The sequence below is a fragment of the Notamacropus eugenii genome, chromosome 3 (genome assembly GCF_028372415.1).
Source record: "Notamacropus eugenii isolate mMacEug1 chromosome 3, mMacEug1.pri_v2, whole genome shotgun sequence".
In the NCBI taxonomy this organism is placed as follows: Eukaryota; Metazoa; Chordata; class Mammalia; order Diprotodontia; family Macropodidae; genus Notamacropus; species Notamacropus eugenii.
The window spans coordinates 410,239,954-410,262,908 of NC_092874.1; the positions used below are offsets into that span (position 1 = coordinate 410,239,954).

The window sequence follows — 22,955 nt, forward strand, 5'->3', positions numbered from 1 at the left end:
TGAGCCTAACTTTAAAATACATGTAAATACTTAAAGTTGAAATAGCTTTTATAGTACTATGATTAGATATTGATAAATAGGAGAATCTACAATAAAATGCCTTCCACAGGATAATATCATTTTTAATAAAACATTTTTAAAAGATTAAAGAAAATATTTTACATTCCATTTATACAGAGAAGGATTTGGGAAAGCCACCAAGCTGAACTCAGCCATGTCTTTAGCATTAAGTAAATTTGCCTTCTCTCAGTCTTTGACCTCATCAGGATGAGATAGAAGGTATGTGATCATAGCACAGGTTGTGAGGGAATAAAATGGAGAAGTGCATAGGTACTCTGAAGGGCTAAAAATGCTTGTGCATGCATGCGCATATGAGAAAGTAGTGAATGTGAATGTTTTACATGAGGATTTAGGCAAGCATATAGTGAGCAAAAGAGTGAAAAAAAATCTGTCCTAACAGTGTGGATGCATATATGATTTCACGTACTGGTCGGGGGCAAATGATGATGCAAGCTACATATAGTTTTCTTCAGAACTGCATTGTTGTTGGGCTGGGAGGATTAAACACTGCTGTACCATTTAAATTGTGAATATCATCATTCCAACTTTTCCCTAAAGTTATTTCTTATCCTAACTTCAAAGTGGACTTTACAAAATGTAATAAATTCATAACACATCAAGGGAAACAAACAACTAGATATTACTGTAGGACAACTTATTTTTAACATGATAGATATTTAAGTGAGTCTTGTTTTAAACGTACTACAGAATGAAGAAACAAATCATGAATTAGCATTTAAAGTCATTCAGGCAGTCAACAGCATTTAATAAGTATTAAATATATGTCAGGCACTGTGCTAAGCCCTGGAGACAAATACATTCCTGACCTAAAAGAGCTCATATCCTAATGGGGAAGACAATATGTCAGCAACTAGATAGACAGAAGATAATCCGTCAGGGCTGGGGGAGAAGTAAAGAGGTAAAGGTACCCTGCAAAAGTTGTGAAGAGAGTTGTCTTAAAGGCAGTAAGGGAAACCCCAAAGTGGAGGAGAGAGCAAGGACTATCTTTTGCCTCTATTTGTATCCCTGGCACTTAACACAGTGCTTGGCACATAGTAGGTACTTAATATTTATTGACTGGTGGTAAATGGAGAGAAGGGGTTGTATACTAGAGATGTTTTGAAGGTAAAAACTCCAAGATTTGGCAACAGATTGGATCTATAGGGTGAATGAGAATGAGGAGTCTAGGATGGTACCAAAATTGTGAGATTAAGTAACTGAATAGATAGCATTGCCCTTAAGAATAATGAAGTTATGAAGAGAGGAGAATTTGAAGGAAAAGATGAGTTTTGTCTTGAACATGCTGAATTTGAGATCTAGTTTTAGATCTCCAAGAAACAGTTGGTAACGTGTCTGACTATACAGCTCAAGAGAGAGACTAGGCCTGGATATTCAGCTACTGGAATCATCCGTATAGAGAAGATATGGAACCCATGGAAGCTGAGATTACCAAGTGAGATAATAGGGAAAAGAAAAGCGGGTCTAAGACAGTCTCCCATATTCTATCAGGAAATGAGGGCTCTCTAACAAGGAGGCAAAGCCTGAGAAATATAAATGTTGGAAAAGGAACACATAAAGAATTCCGTTCTCCTTGCTTTGCTATATGCTCTATATTCAAGCATCAGCAATTCTATGTGCTATAAACTTATTCTCCTTCCATTTTCTGAAGGTTATAAAGTTGCATGATACCTTTTCTATATTGGTGATAAGCAATGATTTCTACTTCATCGGATCTTTCTTTGATGCTGACTTGAACTACTGTGCCATCCCCAAAATCAAACACTAGAGAAGTGATATTGTCTGAAGAAGTATGAATTCCAAATCCCAGCTCCTGAGAGGAGTATCTTTTGTTCTCAGGCAACCAATGGCTAATGGGGCTCATTTTACATGAAAAAGCAGGTTTCATATTTGAACCTCCAACTCTGATGTGCCCAGGAAGACATTGAATGAAGAGGATATGGTTGTGGGGATTGGATACTGACACAGAGAGATCACATATTCCAGGAACACTAAATGTGGTATTGATAGACCTATGGAAAAAGAAAAAGAAAGGAAAGAATAAAATTTCTCACCACCAGGTAAAACAAGACATATCACTAATAGCTTAAACAATTACCCACTTCTCATAAATTCCAACCCAAAGCTTGAATCTGATCTAGAGTCTCTGACAGACCCTTCCAAGCAAGAGAGACTGTGAGGACAGCTCCAGTGTTAGGCTGGATATCTGACCTCCAAAGACTAGCCTACCCAGTTCCAGAGGCTCACTGCCAGAACACTAACCACAAAACGATGTATTGTTTTTCAGCCCCAGCAGTTCACTAAGATCATCTCCTAAGGTATGGAAGCATTGTGATCCATGCCAATAGAGGGAATTTCCATGCTGATGAAATCATGACTGCTTGAAATACTGAATGTAAATATAATCATCAAGATGTTTTAAGCATTGAAAAATTCTCCATAAGCCAATAGCCTTACAGAAAAATTTGGAAGTAATGATCAATAATGAGAGAGCTATTGTGTCAAATGTACATTTGAAAATGAAAATTCAACTTTGTTTGAGAATAATGATTGATTGACTATATTCTTACATTGTGAATAATAGGAAATCAAGGGTGATGTCTATGTGGAGCCATTGAGTCATTATCTTCATAAAATTTTTTTGTGTGTCCATCCCTTAACATGACTAAAGCAAAGCTATTTTAAAGGATATGAAAACAGTTTTAGAAGCAGACCCATCTCTCTACTACACAAAGTACTTAGCTGCCCTACCTCCTATTATAAAGAGAAGTTAGGTGGTACTGGAGTGATAGTTTTGGATTTGGAGGCAGCCCAAGTTCAAATCCTGTCTCAAACACTTACTAGCTGTGGGCAACTGGACAAATCATTTTACCTCTCAACCTCAATTTCTTCATCTGTAAAATAAGGATAACAGCACCTACTACACCGAGTTGTTATTAGGAACATATAAATATATATAATATGTATATGCATAATACATATTATATATATACACTTACATACACATATACATATATAGTGCTTTGCAAACTTTAAACTGTATATAAATACTAGGTATAATTATAACTGGAAGGAAATGAAACATTGACTATAAGCATAAATTATCAATTGCATTTATTTTTTAAAAATGCAATGACTCCCAAGATGTGCCTTGTCCCCAAAGATCCAGCTGTGTAAGAAACATGAAATTCCTGATAAGAATGATAGAATAGTCTTCACAATTTCAGGTATCTAAATACTGAATAAATAGGTGACTAAATTACTGGCTGTTTTCAAGGTCAAGGTGGAATGAATTCTAGAGACCTGCCACTCAACAATAACTAAACTAATGGTAGTAGTCTACTAACACATGTAGAAACCAATGTTCTTGAGTTATAGTGTGCTTTTGCAAAGAAACTAAGGCTGAAATGGAAGAAAATTGAGCCTAAAAGAAAAAGCTCAAATTCAAAATTATGTAACAGCCTTGATGAGGATAAGCTCTTATGGTAACATGGCACCAATTGGTCTTCCAGGCAATCTAAGTGAAATGGAGAATAGGATATTTAAAACTTGCTATCTTACTGACAGATGGTTACTGAATTGGATTTCTCCCCTTAATAATACAGTTAAATTGATTGGAATTCTAATCTTCAACGTTATCCTAAAGAGAATGGATCTATTTTAATCAGAGTTTCTGGTGTGATGACTATCAGAAGTTTATATTACTTGATTCTATGTCCCACTGCTTCAAATGAAAACTAAACTACAAACTGTAAACTTTCCACTGTAATTGGAGGCTACCTTCTAAGAGATAGATTTTTTTTAAGACATCAAAAATGTAAAGCAAAATTTCTTCCACTGTGGTCAAGTTTTGTTGCTGTTTACTGCATTCCATAGTCATAAATGTTCAGAACTGATAAGGAGAGTAAAATATTAGTAGACAAATAATTATGGGTTGGATAGCCTTCCAGATACCTCCTGGAAACATTCTATCAGAATCTAGCTGAATATGTATGATGCCAAACTCTGGCAGATCAAAGATTTGATTTCCCATCAGTCTGCCTCTACTGGTAAGTGAAGCTGGTACTACTTATTGGTTCCAAGTATTCCAAGTTATAAAAGAAGGTTGATGTGTTCTTCCAAATGCTAAGAAAAAAGAAATGTCTGAGAGTACACAGAGTACTAGACTACCAATGTCAAACCCTTCATTTGGGAGGCATCAAATGACTCATGTAATCCCTCTTGCGTCTGGGGAATTCTTGAACTCTCATTGAAACACTAGTCACTCTGACAGAGCAAAATGTAATGAGATGTAATGTACTTAGGAGGCAGGGGAGATGAGGCTACAGCTGGAGTATGTATCTTAATCACAAATTTATAGATAGGATGGAGGATATTTAGCAAAGTTTATTGAAGTCCATGCCCAAGACAGACATCGATTATGATGATTAAACAAAATAAGCTAATTGCCATTCTGCAGTTGCTCCTGTGGCGCCATTTACTCATAATGAGAGTTTCTAGTTACATTCCCTTTGATCCTGAGTGAGCACGAGAATTAGAAATGAATTCCATTGGATCGTAAGTTGATAGAATGACTAAACTGATTATTAATCCATTTGCAGATAATTCTGTTCCAACATATAACAGGAGTACAGAATTATTTCTCTCCTATGTTAACTTAGGAAAAAACTTATTTGTGGTATTTTCAAATACCACCCAGAAAAAGGAATATTTTGGAAAGTTAGCACTAATTGACGCTGACTTAGGGTTTTAGGGGTCACAGAATGCTTTAAACATTTTCTCTCATTTGATAGTCTCCCAACCTTGTAAACTGGGAATTACAAGCACTATTATCGACATTTTACAGGTGAAGAAACTGAGGTTCAAAGAGTTTCATAGGATCAAAGATTCAAAGAATTAGAGCCTTGGAACTGTAGAGGTCATCTAGTTCAATCCACTTATTTTGAAGATCAGGAAACTGAAGCTCAGAGATTAAGTGAACTGCCCAGTGTTACACAGCTCATTGTCAGAGGTAAGATTTGGACTTCTTCCCACTCAATCTTCCCTTATTCAGGAGGTAGTGCCCCACACCATGCTGTCTCTTTTGATGGTTCATTTAATCATGAACTCCATAGTCATGGCTGAACAGGATGGGCACTTAGTATGGTACTATTGCCTTAATTTAACATATGCAACAGGACTAATTTGTCTAGCTTGTTACTATATGCCACAGTGATGAACATGAACAGTATGGCATAGTGGATAGAATAGTAAATTTGGAGTCAGGAAGACCAATTTGGAATCTTTTCTTGGATACTTAATAGCTATGTGACCCTGACCAAATAATTTGATCCCTTTGAGTTTATTTCCTCATCTTTAAGATTAAGAGAATTAATAACACTTAACTCATAGAACCAAGTCACATTGTCAGAACCAAGTGAGATAATGTACATAAAGTGTTAGCAAACTTTAAATTACTATATGTGTTAGCTTTTATTATGCTTAATGAACCAAACAAAAATTATTCTCTTACCCAATACATACAAATCAGTTTCCAAATCTTATCTATACTACTTCCTCACTGTCAAATCTGTTCCCTTTTATCTAATATTACTCTAGTTCATGTAAGTCTCTAATCACCTCTTACCTATATTATTGAAAAAAACCTCCTAATTAGCTTCTCTGCATCAAGTCTCTTCCTACTCCATTTTATCCTCTACATAGCTCCCAAAATGATTTTCCAAAAATCCCAGTCTCACCATGTTGCATTCCTACTTGATAAACTCCAGTGACACCCTATTAAATTTAGGAACAACATCCAATTCCTCTGTTAAACACTGAATGACTTTCACAACCTAGAAATCAGCTGAATTCAGAAGTCAGCCTTTCAGAAATCCAGAGGGAGATCCTTCAGTGGCTTACATGACCTTAGGGTAATGCATCTGCCTCCTCCTAGAGTAACTCCTGAAGAGTTTTCTCCTCTTTGCTGCCACAGGTAGGATGCCATTCCACGTTAGGGGGGAGTGGAACAAATGGAGAAAGTGAAAAGTGAAAAATCCTGTTGAGAAGGAATTTGTATAGATGTCCTTCCACCATTTTCATTTCCTAATTTAAAAAAAAAATATAAAAAGGTGCCTTACAGCTATCTAAGGAACTGGAACTGATGACTATCCAGGGAGATAAACCCTTCTCACAATATGCGAGCTGGCCACGACATTTAGAAAATATGGGCTAAACTGAGTGAATATTCACTATGCATCTGCTTTGTGCAAAGCTCTATTCAAGGCACTGGGCAAGTTAAAAAAAATTGAACTCAGGTTCAATTTTGCTTTCATGCTAACGTCTAGCAAACTAAAGAAGACCATTGCTCTCACTGCTCTTGACAGGATATTATGAATAACAGTTGAATTTTTACATCTTCACCTGCAACTTTTCATTTCTCTGCTACACCTGCAGTTCTGTTCAAATAGTACATCAGTCAGCTAGAAAGGATCCTGACATGGACCATCTTGTTTAAAACAACTCACAAAGACTATGGTGAGCATCACTTCAGTTAGGCTCTAAAGACTGACAGAAAAGGGAACGCAGCCATACAGTGATGGAATAATGAATATAACTATAAGGATGAGCAACAAAGAAACAGGTGCATTTTCCCCCATCTGCTTTACCTGAATAGAATGAGAAATGCATTGGAGCCATATATGCTCAAACTGTTCAGTGATTCTTGAATGAAAAGGTCTAAGGTTTGGTGCTGTTGTTTAGAAATAAGGCAAATTCATAGATTTCAACACATGCACGACTATGATTAATAGTTATATGAAATTAGAAACCAAAGTGGATGTAGAATTCATTTTGAGATTCTCATATGATACTGTTTCAAATCTATTTACAATGAAACTGAAAAAAATTAATTCTACTCTGAAAACATAAAGCTCTTTGGGACTTGGGTTTGTCTTTCTTTAATAATATAAACCCCAAAGCACCTGCAATAGACACAATAAATTCTGTGTATTGTGAATGAGAATATTTAGAGCAGCATTTGCTATCTTTCAAAATATACAATATCTGTGATGTGGAGTAGTGAAGGTCAGAAATTCTTGGTTTAAATTCTTTGTCTGACACTTAATAGCCATGGGACCAGGGGCAAATCATTTGAATTCTATGAACTTCTCTTTTCTTTTCTGCATAATACTTGGTTGTGACAAGGTGTAAGTGTTTTCCCCTTTGTTTTTCTTAGGTGATAATGGAACAGACGAAGAGGTGGGAAAAGTTGCACACTGTAAACAAACAATGGAGAGAGGGTTGTAACAGTGCATGAAGCTGTGGTAAGAATTCAAGAAGGATGACATAGCACTTTGAGCCCATCTTCCCTTCCTTCATCCCCTTTCCTTTTCCCTTTCTTTCTTTTATGTGTTCTTAGGTCTGAATTGGCAGTATTCAAACTGTTATAAAGCCATGACCATCTGGATTTGGGGAAAACATGCCAAAATATATAATTATAGCTTAACTTCATGGGGACCTCTGAACTTAATCTAGAGTTGGCACATGTTGGTGTTGGTGATGTTGGAGAAATGATCTCAGTTACCACCAGACTCCAGGTTTTGCCTAATCACTGGCAAGAAATCAAGTTCTAACCCCGCAGGAGTAAAGGTGAGGTATCTCTATCTACTTCATAGTGAGGCTTTTTCCTTTCTTTTCTCAGTGCCTTTAAGACTGGGGCAAGGCTTGATGGCCTCCCTTTATAAACATGTTTAGACTACATCTGCTTCCTTTGTAAAAATAAAGTGGAGAACTTATAATATGAGTGGCCATAAACATCAGGGACTTGAGAAGACTTTTAGACTCAGAAGATGATAGGATCACAGATTTAGAATGAAAGAGGAACCAGAGGCCAATGAATAAAATCCCCTCATTTTTATGGCTAAAGAAACTAAGGTTCCAAGAGGTTAATGATTTTTCCAGAGTCATACAGCTAGTGTCTGAGGCACAATAAGCACCCATAAGTTTCTGGCTATAAATCCAGCATTCTATCCATTTTAAAACCTAACCTTCTCTAAAAGAAGAGGATTGCCAACCACTTGGGGCATTTGGTGTTGTTGATTTGTTTTCATGATTTTCATTCAATAAATGTACTATAATCTACAAAGTAAACATGTGGTCCTTGGGTCACACGCAAAACTGAAAAGGTACTAAGAATCTTGATGGGATTGGGATTGAGTCATTTTGACAAATTTGTGAATTATTAATGACAATATATAAACCTGAATTATTAATGACAATATTTAAACCTTTCACCTTAGATTAAATGAGATAAGATAAAATCTGAGTTGATGCATAAAGCACTCAGAGTCTAGGATCTGAAATTAATACAAATAAGTCTGTTTCTGCTTAAACAGAGCCTCTGCATAAGGCAAAGCCTACTAAAGAGGGCCTGGGTGCTTGAGCTCCAACTGCCACCTGGTGGTATATAGAGAGACTGTATGCTGGGTAATTATTTCTGCCCATTTACCTGCCTTTCCATGTAAGGTAGATGTTACTGTAGAGAGTATCTGGAAAATGGAGATAATAACCATACCAACAGATACTTTTAAGGTGCTTTAAAATTAACAAATTGAATTACATACATTATCTCATTTGAGCCTCTCTCTAGTCCTATAAAGTACTGCTACAGGCATCATTATCTCCACTGTAAAGATAAAAAAAGTGAAGCTCAGAGAAATTAAATAAGCTTGTGAAGGTTTACACAGTAAGTAGGTGCTAAAAGTTAGGATTTGAACCCAGGACTCCTTAACTTTTAATTTGGCACTCTAGATGTAGCACCACATTACATCTAGAAAGGTGGTAGTTTCCTGCCCTGCATGTTCACTTCTGGATAACAGATTTTAGGAAGGTCATTAATATATTCTGCAACCTATCCAGGGAAAGAAAATCAGGATATGAAACATCTTTGAGATTATGGTATATGAAGACTGGTTGAAGGGTCTGTGAATTCATTAGCAAAAACTAGGGGATACATAATATTTATCTTCAAGTATTTAATGGATTTTCATTTGCAAAAAGGATTAGACTTGTTCTGCTTGGCTACAGAGGGCACAACTAGAAACAAGGGGCAGAAGAATAAAAGTTGCAGAAAGGGAAATCTTTCAAGTAACTATGGTTACTTAAAAGTCTAATAGGCTGCCTCAGAAGGTGATGTTTCCCAGTCAGAAGAGTTCTTTGAAGTACAGATTGGATAAACATCCATCAGGTATGTTGAAGGGGGGGTTTCTTCTGGTATGGGTTGGTCTAGTTGGTTCTTTCAAGCTGAATCTTCTCCCAAGATTCTTTCCTACTTGGAGGTTCTATGAACAAAAACTCAACATATCCAGAATAGAACTTAAAAGTATTTCCTCTTTCAATACATTCTCCCTCTAAAATGTCTTATTTCTTTTAAGAGTACCACTATCCTTTCAATCACCCAAGGTTCATAAACTCAAAGACTTCCTTAACTCTTCCTCCCTTGACCTCCATATATTCATTCAGTGATTGTCATTAATTCTACCTCCACAATACCTTTCATACCTGCCCCTTTCTCTCCCCTCACACAAACATCACCAGGTCAGACCCTCAGTACATCTTTCCTAGAGCACTATTACAGTCTTTTAATTCAGCTCCCTGCCTCAAGGCTCTCTCTTCTTCCAGGCTTTCTCCACAAATCTGCCGATGTAACAGTTCATAGATAACAGTTCTGGCCACACCACTCTTCCACTTAAAAACCTTCACTGGCACTCCATGGCTACAGGAAAAATACAAATAACCTATCCTGGCATTTAAAATACTCTACAATCCAACTGCCAGTCAACTTTAGAGTCTTATTTCATACGACTCCTCTTGTCAAACTCTAAATTCTAGCCACACTCAATGATGAGCCTTTCCCCAAACTTAATATTCTCTCTCTCCCTTCCATCCTTCACACAAGTTAATTTTCATTCACACCTAAAACGCATTTCATCTTCATATCCATCACTTCAGAAACCTTATCTTACTTCAAAGCTCAACTAAGGCCCCACCACTCTGTGAAGCCTTCCATGATCCCTCAGTTGTTAGAGCTTTCTCTCTAGTCAGTTTTCTGGTTGTTGGGTTTTTTTTTAAACAGTTTTTACTGTATTCATATACATGCTGTAGCCTCCTAGTAGAACATAAGCTCATTGGGATGGGAGTGGGGGGATGATTCATTTTTGTTTTTGTATTGCCAGCACCTACCACAGTGCCTCGACTTAGTAGGTATTAAATAAACATTTCTTGAATTGAATCAAATAGAGTAATATTTCTACTGTCTGCCTCATGTGGTTAATATGAAGGAGGAATTTTGTAAAATAAAGTGCTACAGCTAAGATTTGTTGTTCTTTTTTAATTTGTGGAATAAAACAAGCATTTCCATAACATAGTATAATAAAAAAGAGGATTGCACATGAAACTACAAATCTACTACACACAACTTACTATTCCTTTCAAATATACACAAAATTATTGTGTAAATTTCTTTTTTTCTTCCCTCCTTCCCCTGCCCTATTAGATATAAATAGGGGTGTGTATGTATGTGTGTATGTGTGTATATGTAAAATTATTCCATACATACTTAAAATGATAGGAAACATCTGGACTTGGAGTTGGGAGGCCTGACTTTAAATCTTGACTTTGACACTTCCAACTGCAGGACCACAAACATGCCACCGATCTCTTCAGAGTCCCTGTCTTCTTATTTGTAAAATGAGGATACATTGAACTACTTGTCTCACAGAGTTATAGGAAAGTGCTTTATAAATCTTAAGATAATACTAAAATTTAGAAATTACATAGAAGTATAGAATGCTGATCTGTTAAATATGATGCCAAGTCTCAATATTTTAGCCTTTAGTTTGGTGTTTTATGCAGGTAATATTATATGCTTCCAGAATAAGAAGTAAAAGAGTTTAAAGGCTTATAAATTAACCCTCAATCAATAAGGATTTATTAAGTACTTACTATGTGTCAGGTACTATGCTAAGTGCTGGATTATATGGAAAACTCAAAGACATCTACCTATACATATACATATATGTGTGAATGCATATATACATATTGTAAAAGAAATTCAAGAAGAGAATTAGAAGATAAACACCAGGTAACATCATGAAACATGATTATATTATACATTATATTTATGAAACATGAAACATGACTGATTGCCAGTGTGGTAACTTTTGAATTAGCTTTCTATGTACAATCAGATACTCGACTTGCAGTAGCAAAGATCAAAATCAATATCAAATAAAAAGAAAGTCTAAAATGAGAAAATGGTAATGTAATTCTAGCCTTAACTATTTAAAAACACTTAAAAGTGAGATTTAAAAGTGAGAACTGAATGAAAAAACAGATATCAACATAGATAATAATTTCCTAAAGAGGTTTTACTTTTATCAAATAACTTCTCACACAAGTAGAGAGAAAAAATGAAGAAACACCTTATTAAGCAATCGTTTGTTCTCCTTAAATTGGCAATCAAGGACAAGAACATTAAAATAAATTATAAATTCAATTGTAGAGCCTTACAGAGAAGAATGGTGGAAGATTACTAACATTGTTGCCTCAAGAAATAGTGGTGGAAAAATAAATTTACAGGAAGTTGGAAAAGAGACTCAATCTAAATTATCTTGAGTGAATTTAAGGATAAAATTGAAAGGACCATAAATATCATCCCAAAATGAAAAGATCTGCCAAAATTTATATAATTCTTATCTCTTAATGACATCTGTGCATCCACATTTTGACTCTGAGATCACAGTTCTTGGTACGCAGAATGAGGAAGTAGAAATGACACTTTATTTTTTTTAATAGGAAGAGCATTTGGATTGAATGAAGTGTAAATAGAATAGGTCAATGTTTGAGGCAACAAAATTTTGAGACTGTTGAGGGATGAAATTTTCAAAAGGGGAGACAACCAAATGTTTGAAAAAAGCATGGACACTATCATCATCATTTTTTTAAAAAGGCAATTAAAATGCATCATTTACTATAGAAGAACCACATACCTACTTTTCTATCTTTCCAGAAGCCTTATGAGAATGGCCTACACAGGTATAAAGTGTCTATTTATATTTCGTTCAATCCAAATGCTCTTTCTATTTAAAAATGTGTCATTTCTACTTCCTCATGCAGCATACCAAGGATTGTGACCTCAGAGTCCAAACATGGATAATGTTTTCATGAATGACGTCTGTAACAGACCACATTTTTATTGTCATATAATTGACTGAAAGGTACAGAGAATACAAGAATTCCATTATGGTTATTCTCTGTTGTCCACTTAAAACATTTTTTTCAAACCCCTACTATTCAGGAAACTCCAATGATTCCCTATTACCTCAAGGATCATATATAAAATCTTCTATGTGGTATTCAAAACACTCTACCTACTTCCCCTCCCATCTGGTGCAGTGACATTGGCCTCTGCTCTTCCCTGAACAAGAAATTTCATCTCCCAATTCCAGGCATTTCTACTGACTCTCCCTCCTCATCTCTACACTTCCTAGTTTTCTTGACTTCTTTCAATCTCAAGTTAATATCCCCCTTCCACAGGAAGCTTTTATCAATCTTCCTTAATTCTAGTGCCTTCCCTCTGTTAATTATTCCCAATTTGTCCTGTATATAGCTTCCTTGTGTGTAGATTGTCTCCCCAATTAGACTGTGAGCACTTGGAGAATAGAGATTGTCTTTTGAATTCTTTGTATCCCTGGTATTTAGCACCATGCCTGGAACATGGCAGGTACTTAGTAAATATTTATTGACAGAAAGATTTATGAGAGTGAAATGTTTCCTTCCGGGTTTTCCTCCAAAAAGATGCCCCTCATTCATAAATTAAAATCATACAAAATTCCTTCTGAAATAAAACAACAATAACCTGAACCCTTTTGATAATAAATACCAAGCAAGTGGGGAGGAAGAAAGAGAGAGGAAAAAAAGACAGATTGGCTTGTCAATTGTATTTGTCATTCTCATGAAGGATATTCAGCACAGAATCCAAATCAAAGTAAGATTCCCCATAGATACTCTCGTTTACGTATGTCATTGTGCTAAATGAATATGTCATGGAACATTGCCACCTGCCTGCCTTAACTGGAAGAGATTTTAAGTATCATCTGAGTCCAGTCTTATTCTAACACCCATTCATCTTACAGGGAAAAAAAGGACTGAGGCCCAGAGAGATGAAATGATTTGTCCAAAGCCAATCTACCAACTCTGGTAAAGACAGGAATGGAATCTAGGTCTCTTGATTCTGACGTCAGCACTCTTTCACGATGGAGGACTGCCTCTTTAGACACACATCAAAAGATGCATGACATTATTATCATACCATTACCTGTTATTACTGCTGCCCCACACTGGAAGAGTTTGCATTTTTTCATCACCAAAACTTAAAATCAGGGTTCTAACTGTTTCTGAAATATGCTGTTAGGGGAAAAAAAAACTAATTAAATAAGAGTTAAAAAAATTCAAGCTGGGAAAACCATGATTTCAAAGATCAGTTCTATCTTCTAATATCCTAATTATGACTATAAACTATTATCTGAATAAATCACACATGTGCAAAATTGATCCTTAGCATTAAACAGAATGAAAGTTTCTTATTTTATTTTTGATTCTTGACTCACTTTTCAAATAAAATAGAAAAGCAATTTCAAGTACTTATCCTTTTTTAAAAAAAATTCAAACTAAAACAAAAATATGGTGGAATTAAAACTATGTCATTTCTCTCATGGAGAAATAAATATATACTGCTAAAATGTCTGGGAAGGTATTTGTTTTACAAGTCGTATTATAAAACATCAACCTTGGGTTACCAGATGTTTTTTGACAGCCACAGAAAGAAACATTAGACCAGTCAGATCCAGTATGAAAAAACACAGATGCCTAGATACTGACTTGAAGTCCAAAAACCTCTTTCCATCATACACTCAGTCTATTTAGCAGCATTCCAAGTCTAAGTAATAACAGGAAATATAGTGGGGGGGAGAAAAAGAGGGAGGAGAATAGCTATGCTCTGTCTTTAATCTCAGTATCTCATATCACAGCTTAAATCAAGCAAAGTGGTCTATGTCACTATCCTTCATTTTGCACATGGGGAAACTGAGGCTCAAAGAAATTAATTATTTTAAATCACAGAGTAAGGAAATTTTCTCAGAGAAGTGAATATGAGTTCATACCTTTAATGGTAACAGAATAAGCACTTCTGGAGATGAACTGTCAAGTTCAAGAAGTCCAATATCTGCTTTTTCCAGTGTCACATTAAACAGACTCTGAGTTGGTACAGTGGATGTTACATCAGAAACTGTCAAACCAATTATATGCAATCCCATCTCCAAGCATCTGCAGACTATTATAGGAATCCCAGAAGTGAGTGCTAAATCATTGTCTAAGGTCCAATTACAGATGGAATTTTTAGGTATACACAGATGTCCTACAAACAAAGAAAAGATAGCATGTTAGGAAAATAAAATAATTATAATTCAGCATTAAACTAAAAGCTTGAGATAACCCTAATGAAAAGCAGAGAATTGATAATCTGATAAAATTAGCTTCTACTGATCACCCACAATACAAGGACTGAGAATTAAGAAAGAATATGTGACTATTCATTTTCAAGCCCTGAAGATCTAAAATTTAAATAGTTGCAAAGAATAACTGTGTAAAAAAACAAAAGTAGTAGCAATGTTGAAGTGCTAGATGGTTTTTATCAACACACCAAATTCTTTTGAATAATTTGACAATAAATGCCTATTATGCACAAGGTACTGTCCAAGGTGCTAGAGATTTGTTGTTAAGTTGTTTCAGTATTATCTGAATCTTAGTAACTCCATTTGAAGTTTTCTTGGCAAAGATACCCATTTGCCATTTCCAGTTCATTTTAGAGATGTGGAAACAAAGGCAAACAGAGTTGAGTGACTTGCCCAGGGTCATACAGCTAATGAATGTCTGAAACCAGATTTGAACTCAGGAAGATGAGTCTTCCTGACTCCAGCCTGGCACTCTATCCCCTGTGCCACCTAATTGCCCATGATGGGAATACCAAAGAAAAAATAAAATAATCCCTCTCTTCCATGGTTGAGATACACCAGGATAAGGATAACGAGAGAGGGAGAGAAATGGGGAGAGAAAGGAGAGAAGGAAGGAATGAGTGAGAGAGGAAAAGAGAGACAGATAAGAGAGAGACAGAGGCAGAGACAGAGACAGAGAGAGTATGCGTGTGCGTGTGTGCGTGTGCGTGCGCGTGCGTGTGCATGTGTGTGTGTGTGTGTGTGTTTTGAAGGAAGCCCTTTGTAGATCTTTTACTACCTCAGGTAATTAGGGAACTAGGATATGTCACAGCACTCAAAACTACCTCAGCATAGTCCAGGAAGGCCAAAATAATAATTTCTCTAACTACCTCAATGAAAATATGAAAGTCTGATTCCTATGTGCAAAGAAACTGGAGTTAACTGCTGGGTAAATTATCATTCCCCACAATATATAGCTAGATCTCACAAATAATTTAACATCTGCAATTTTTAAAGAGTTGTTTACATTCTTGGGAGAGCTGTGAGAAGGCATCAAAGGCCTAAGACACAAAAAACAATAGCTCTTGATTATAAGGTAAATTTAAATCTGGGAAAAGGAAGACCTTTCTGACAAGAGGACACTGTTAAACGCTAGAATCAGTTATTGAGGGAAGTTGCCTTGAGGGGAAAGAAAAAGGAAGTGGAGGTGAGCATGAAAATAGGTATAAATATTCTTTGTGAAAAAAGCAATGGTGTATCATATAAATATGTAAAATAACATGTCAGGAGAATGAAAATACTAAAACACACTGTGGAAAAGAAAAGAGATTAATAAGATTAGAAAAAATAAAAATCTGAGTTTACAGTGAGACTTGAGGAAAATTTTAATTTATAGGCAGGAAAATAATAGTAAATATGCAGTTTTATCTTTCTGTAAATATTAATAATCTCTAATACCTTTAATAATAATAATATACTTTTTAATCCCTGAAGACTCTACCTCTATAGGTGTCTTTAAAACCAGGATAAATTCTTATTTCTCAGGTAGCTACCTGAGGCCCAAATCATATTGTCAAAGAGATTACTGGGCATTTGCCCTGTAGCTAGTGTGGTAACCTGAACTTTTTATCTTCTTGGAAGGTATGTAAGAGAAGAGATCATCAGTAGCGAGATACTTCTACTTCTACATATATGAAGGCCTGGAATCAAAGGACTTTGCCCAGATTGGTTTTGGGATACCATCCCAGTCTGTCTGTGACAGTGTAGTCTTTCTAAAGGCAGGAAGATAGATAAGATACCTCTTTTAGATTTGTTATTCATTGGCACCCAAGTTATTTTCAGTATGGTAGTTTGTTTCACACAAAATTATGTACCACAGAATTTCAGATCTAAGAAACCTCAGACATCATTTATTGCCATATTTCACCAAGAATTCTTTCTACTACTAACTAATAAGTGGTTATCATGGCTTCATTCAAAGAATTCAAGGGAAAACAAAACCATTACCTTCCAAGGAGCCTCATTGAACTTTTCAGTAGATTTAGTTACTAGGAAATTTTCTTCACATCAAGGTTAGATTGATTAATTACCTCTACTTTTTGGCAAATTACACCTGGTTGTGCTCTCTAGGATCAAGAAAAGCAGATTAAAACCCTTTTCCATTTGATAGCCTTTCTAATACTAGAAAACAACTGTTGCTCCCTAAGTCTTGCCACTGGATGACTCCGGAGGAGAGAGTGAGGCTGATGACTTTGACCAGTTCATGTGAAAGTCAAGACATCACTTCCATCATATCATTGATTCTCTATGGGAGGACAAATAACTCTCCTCAGACTAGTCACCCTCCTGCAGAGGAATTTTTGTTCAGTCATTTCAGTTGTGTCTGACTCTTCAAGATCCTATTTGGGGTTTTCTTGGCAAAGATACTGGAGTGGTTTTCCATTTCTTTCTCCAGTTCAATGTCCTTCTCACTGAATGACTAGTTAGCCTCTGGGACCAAACAAAACAGATCTAAGTCCTCTTCTATGTGATAGCTCTTCAAACACTTGAAGATAAACTAGCAGGTCCTCCCTTCCTTGGGTTAAATATCTCTAGTTTCTTTATATGTCCAGTCCCTTCATCATACAGGTCAACTTCTTTTGTATCTTTTCCAGCTTCTCAATGTCCATCTTAAAATGTGGCCTCTAAAATCAAACATTACACCCCTCCCAATGAGACTTCACCAGGAAAAATCTGAGAACCAGTCATAAGGCTGGCCTGGTGAGTTGTACATTTGATTCTTCAATAAGACCAGTTCAAATGGTTCATTAAGTTGTGAAGGTAAACTTGGTCTCATGGAGGCAATACCAGTGGAATATAAGTTCTGGTAGGTTCTACCATGCTAGGAAGGCTTCAAATATGGACCTGATAATAGAGGTTGCATCCATCTTCTGAAGACTAGTCCCTCACCAGGTTGACAGCAAGGTGATGAAATTGTAAACTCTCAAAGATCATAAACTAGTGAGAGTGGTTGTAATCTGTCTGGTAGAATTAAAGAATTAATTAAATTAGGAATTAAAAGGAATTAATTAAAAGCCATTTATTAAGCATATGCTTATATGCAAAACACTATGCCTCTCAAGGGTTCACATTCTGAAAGGGGTGGACAACATACAGATTTTATTTATGAGTCAGATGGAAAGACTGAGTGGCAACAACTTCTGTAGAATGAACTTTGTTTTCCAGATCTTCAGTTATCAAACCAACATAAGTCACATAACCTTCAAGTATATGAATATTCAAGTATAATGAATTACTATCTTTGAGGAAACATCTTAAAATCCAGTATACTACTTAATACAGCATAGAGCGGTAGACCCAAGAAGACCTTGGTACAAGGCCTATCATTCAACCCTCTCAGTGCCCCAGGCAACTTGCTATAAGAACTATAAGTTGCAAAGCAGGTGCCAACTTGGCTTGATAAAAGGAGTTTCTTCATTAAGAATTCCCTATAACAATGAATCACTGGTCTGGTCCTGATGATGATGATGAAGATGATACTCCTAAAATAACATTATTCCAGTTCAGGTTGGAAGTATGACACTTGTAACTCAGCCCCAAACAAGTCTTCTTTGATAATACATTGTTAGCTAGGGCCTGGTGCTGTGGCACATAGTTATGGCTTCTCAACAAAACTTCTTCTATTTGGCCCTTCTTGTTGGAACTATGAGATGCTTGCAGAGACTATCTGGGCCAGCAGGCACTAACTCTGAAAGTTCATGTGCCACTGAAGAATAACTCTATAGAGACATTTGTTCCAGAAGTACACTGATAGAAACAGCTACAAGGTGTTTACTTATAGCAGTGTAAGAAAGGTTGAAAATTACTCTAATTCAGGCTTTCTGAATACCTGCTATCTTTGCCTTTCTAGTTTGCATGCTAACAGTGAGCACTCTAAGGATGGCGTTACAAAGCAAGGTGTGATGTTCCCTCAATCATCTTGATAAACAGGCAATCTTAGGACATCTGAAAATGGGTAGAAAATGAAAATGAGAAGAGAAACAAATCAGGGGCAAGTCTTCCCTCCACTACTCATCTCCAATACACACACAGATTCACATATTACCTCCTTTGGCAAAAAGCATCAAAATGAAAGTCAGAAGGTTTGGGTTCAAATCTCCACTCTGCCACTGGCTAGCTATGTGATCTTAGACAAGTCACTTAACTTTGGGTGGCCCAGTGGATAGCGACAGGTCTGGAGTCAGGAAGATTCATCTTCCTGAGTTCAAATATAGTTTCAGACACTTTTTGGCTGTGTGATCGAGGGCAAGTCTCTTGACCTTTTTGTCTTAGTTTCCTCATCTATAAAATGAGCTGGAAAAGGAAATGGCAAGTGTGAAAAATAATTTTTCTTAGAATCAGTATCTTGGAGACTCAGAGCTACGCCCCCCAAACCCCTTCTCTAAAAAGTCCTTTAGGAGGACATTATTGATAATGAAATTGCATTGGAAGATGATCAGACTTCGGTGGAGACAAAGTCTTCTGTCTAGTTAACCTAAGGCTGGCAGTCATCTGGTGTGGTTGAAGGGTGGTCTGATAGAACAGGTATTTCCTCTACCTGAAGGTAAATGATAATGGATGATTCAGCCCTTGCTGAAAAGGTACATAAACTCAGCATTCCAACCCCCAAATTGAACCAGGTCTAGACTGGCCCCTTTAGGGGGACCCAGTTCTGGACTGTAACTCCCATGCAATGCATGCTGCCAGCTTGTGAGAGAAATAAAAACGTGGACACACAACCTATTTTGCTTGTCTCTTTCTTAGAACAAACTCTGTAGAAGGCTGACAGGAGTCACTCCAGTATCTTTGATGGGGTAGAGGCTCTGGGAACCCCCTTGAACTGTCCTTGAATTTTCCCACTCAATCTTGCATTCGCCTGAGGCCACAAGCCTTCCATTCTCTGTTACCCTTCACCTAGCTTAGCCCTCCATAGTCAGTTATCTCCAGGTAGCCTTCAGCTACTTCCCACCTTTAATTCCACTCCCTTGGTTCCAGGAGTCTGACCTCAAGTCACCTCAGTCCCATCAAGATCCTCCTTAGACTCTTCCTCAAGACCCTCCCTAAAACCCCTCCTCCAGTCACCCCAGACTACTTGACCATCCTCAGATCTCTCACATAGTCTTTCTGTATATAAGATCTATCTTGCCTCCATGAAGGTGCTCAGATTCAATCTAGCCCACTTATCAATACAAGCACTGCAAATGTTCAGATTCCTTAAGAGTCTAACCAATATGGCAGATCTTAAATAAGCTTTGTTTTTCTTTGGCTGAAAGAAGGCTTGAGTCGAATTCATTTGGGTAGGACTCTGTGTGTTGGTATTTTGGGATCCTGAGCACCCCTAAACCTAAACATCTTTGCCAAGAAATCCCCAAAAGGGGTCACAAAGAGCAGCACTTGACTAAAAAAATGATACAACAAAACAGCTCACATTTACATTAAGGCTCATAAAATGCTTTTCTCACCACAACCCTGTGAGGTAAACAATATAAATATTATTATTCCCATTTTACAGATGAGTAATCTGAGGTTCTGAGAGATTAAGGGACTTATATACAAGCACAAAGCAAATGTCAACCAATCTACAACAGTCTCCTAACTCCAAATACAACAGTTCATTATGCTTACCCCTATACCAATTAATCTCTGTCTTAGTTTCTTCATCATCTGCAAAATGGTGGGAATAACATTTGGATGATATCCTGAACAAGGCTATTGTGAGAAAATTACTTTATAAACTTTAAACTGCTAATAAAAAAATGTAAATTGCTAATACAAAATATGAGCTATACCAACATGTGTCTTTCAAGAACCATTTTGGTACCTATCTAAGTAGATGATGCTTCTTAATTTAAGAAACCGGGGCTTTTTATTTTATTTTTTGCTTGTTTGCTTCATGACCATTTTAAAAACTAGTGGTAACATTACTAACCATTACCTACTCTTTTCCTTCCCCATTTACTTTTAAATTTTTAAAATGCATTTAGCGCTGGGGTGCTACTATATATTAACTTTCTAGAAAAAAATGATGGATAACCCTTTTGAAGAAAGTTTTCACACCATAAGAGGGATATTGATTAGTTAGAAGTTGTCCAGAGGAGGGAAATCTGGAAGGTAAAAAGTCTTGTGACCAATCCATATGAGGTTCAGTCATGGAACAGAGTATTTATTCTCAAGAAGAGAGTTCAGGGGAAGGTAATGGTGATTCTTCAAGTACATGGAGGGCTGTCATGTAGAAGAGTAATTAGATTCATTCTCTTTGGTCCCAGAAGGTAGAATTAGGAATCATGAGTTGAAGTTGCAAAAGTATGCATTTAGGTTTGATGTTAAAAAAAAACAATTTCTAACAGAGTTGTCCAAAATTAGAATGGAGGCAATAGGTTCCAATGGCTATCATTAAATATAGGTGGAATGACCACTCATCAAGTTTGTTGCAGAGAGAATTCTTTTGTGGGGCCAGAATGGATTAGGTCACTGAGGTCCCATTCAGCTCTAAAATTCCATAAACCTGTCATTTCCTTGCTGCCTGGATTAGTGTCTTTATCATGGCTATTTTCAAAACATGGAAATTGATGTAAGAACCAAGATACTACCACCAGATGGCAGACAAGGACAGTTCTTAGAAGAAATTCTCAACAAGCTCATTTAGTTTGTTCAGGAGACTTAGTACTTTGAATAGAAAATAAAGAGGTCATTGTGTTCACTGCCATGAAGTGGCTACTAATTCACAAGTGGAGAATAAGATGGACTCCAAGGACCAAATCACAGATATCCAATTGATGCACCAAACTTAAGAGCTGTGAAGTATCCTTAAGAAATCATCCAGCTCTTTCCTCTGCACTTAATTCATCAGATGGTTGTTTTCTCTATTTGAAAATATCCCCAGGGGAGAATTTTCTATATTTTCTCCTTTATAACTCATGTCAGGGATTAGCATATTTCTCACTGGGAGAGTTCTTCCTCATACCTAATCTAAACTTTTCACATGATAGTTTACAGAAGCAACATAGGATTTGGGATAAGAGTAGAACTGGTGCCCCAGGAAGAGAAATTATTTTCCCCAAGGTCACACAGAAGGTAGAAGTAGGGCTGAAGTTGAACATCATAAATCTAGAATAAATAAAAGAGGTAATTGTAGAAAGGGTTACCTTTCTGCCTTGGAATGCTGTTGATTGGCTATATACTATAAGCTGGCCTATAAAACCATAAAAACCCAAGTTATACTCTAAGAAACTAAAGCTGCTCCCAAGCTGCTCCCAGTTGAAAGAATTTTCCTTAGTGAACTAATGAATTTTCCTTTCAGTCAAGTTATTTATTTTTTGACCACAAGTCTTGAAGTCTTCATGGTTGATGAGATTCTTCCTGGAGTCTCACGGAACCCAGGCTAGGAAACTCAGAAAAATTAAGATCATTGTTCCTTTTAAAAGTATTGAGACCATAAACAAGCTCCAGGGACCAAGGCTATTGACATCACTACCTGGTCATTTGAGCACGAAACATCCTTGAGGAGGAGCTTCAGGCATTCTCCTGATGCCTGACAGAAAATAATAGGCAAGGAAGCTATACTCAGCTCCCTTCTCTGCTCCCTATTCACTCTGTAAAATGAGGCAAGGTGTGCGAAATGTTTTGTAAACCGTTTCGGTCATTTCAATCATGTCATTTTGGAGTTTTCTTGACAAAGGTACTGGAGAGGTTTGCCATTTCCTTTTCTACCTCATTGAGAATACTGAGGAAAAGAGAGGTAAGTGACTTGCACAGGGTCACAGAATTGCTGAGTGTCTCAGGCTAGACTTGAACTCAGGAAGCTAAATCTTTGTAATTCCAGGCCTGGCACTCTATGTGTCACCTAACTGCCTCTAGAAGAATACCATATAGTTAAAATAATATATTATTATATTAATTATAATATATTCAATATTAATATATAATATAATTAATATAGCATATTAATTATAAAATTATTAAAATACTTTTTAAAAAAACATTTAGCCTAGAGATGTTGTGACTTTCTCAAGGTTACACCTTAGCAAGTAGCTAAGCTGGTATCTGACCTAAGGCTAACTCCAAACCAGTTCTAAGTGTCCTCCATACCTATCATTGTCAAACTTCTTTTTCCTGCAATTCTTTTGTTAATTGTTGAATGACCTATAAGTGTCTGATTTTGTTCCAGTATTGAATCTGTATTACCAGGAGGTTGGCCTGAGGAAGACCCATCCGCAAACAATTGGGGAAGTAACCTATAGGAACAGAACATGGTGATCTCCTTAAAGTTTACAATGGAAAACACAGAGGAGTGTGAGCAAAGAGGAA

At 36.6% G+C, this 22,955-nt stretch overlaps 1 protein-coding gene across 1 annotated transcript in view; it reads right to left on the reverse strand.

Annotated features, from left to right (window-relative positions):
* The window catches only part of PKD1L1 (polycystin 1 like 1, transient receptor potential channel interacting), a 144,255-nt gene extending 121,778 nt beyond the window's left edge, over nucleotides 1-22,477 (reverse strand). The window contains exons 1-4 of the mRNA XM_072598120.1: nucleotides 18,499-22,477; nucleotides 14,280-14,533; nucleotides 13,436-13,524; nucleotides 1,750-2,090 (exon numbers count right to left, since the gene is read on the reverse strand). Of these exons, the coding sequence (XP_072454221.1) occupies nucleotides 1,750-2,090; nucleotides 13,436-13,524; nucleotides 14,280-14,533; nucleotides 18,499-18,526 (712 nt within the window). The 5' untranslated portion in view covers nucleotides 18,527-22,477. The remainder of the gene's footprint in view (nucleotides 1-1,749; nucleotides 2,091-13,435; nucleotides 13,525-14,279; nucleotides 14,534-18,498) is intronic.
* Between the last annotated feature and the right edge of the window lie 478 nt (nucleotides 22,478-22,955).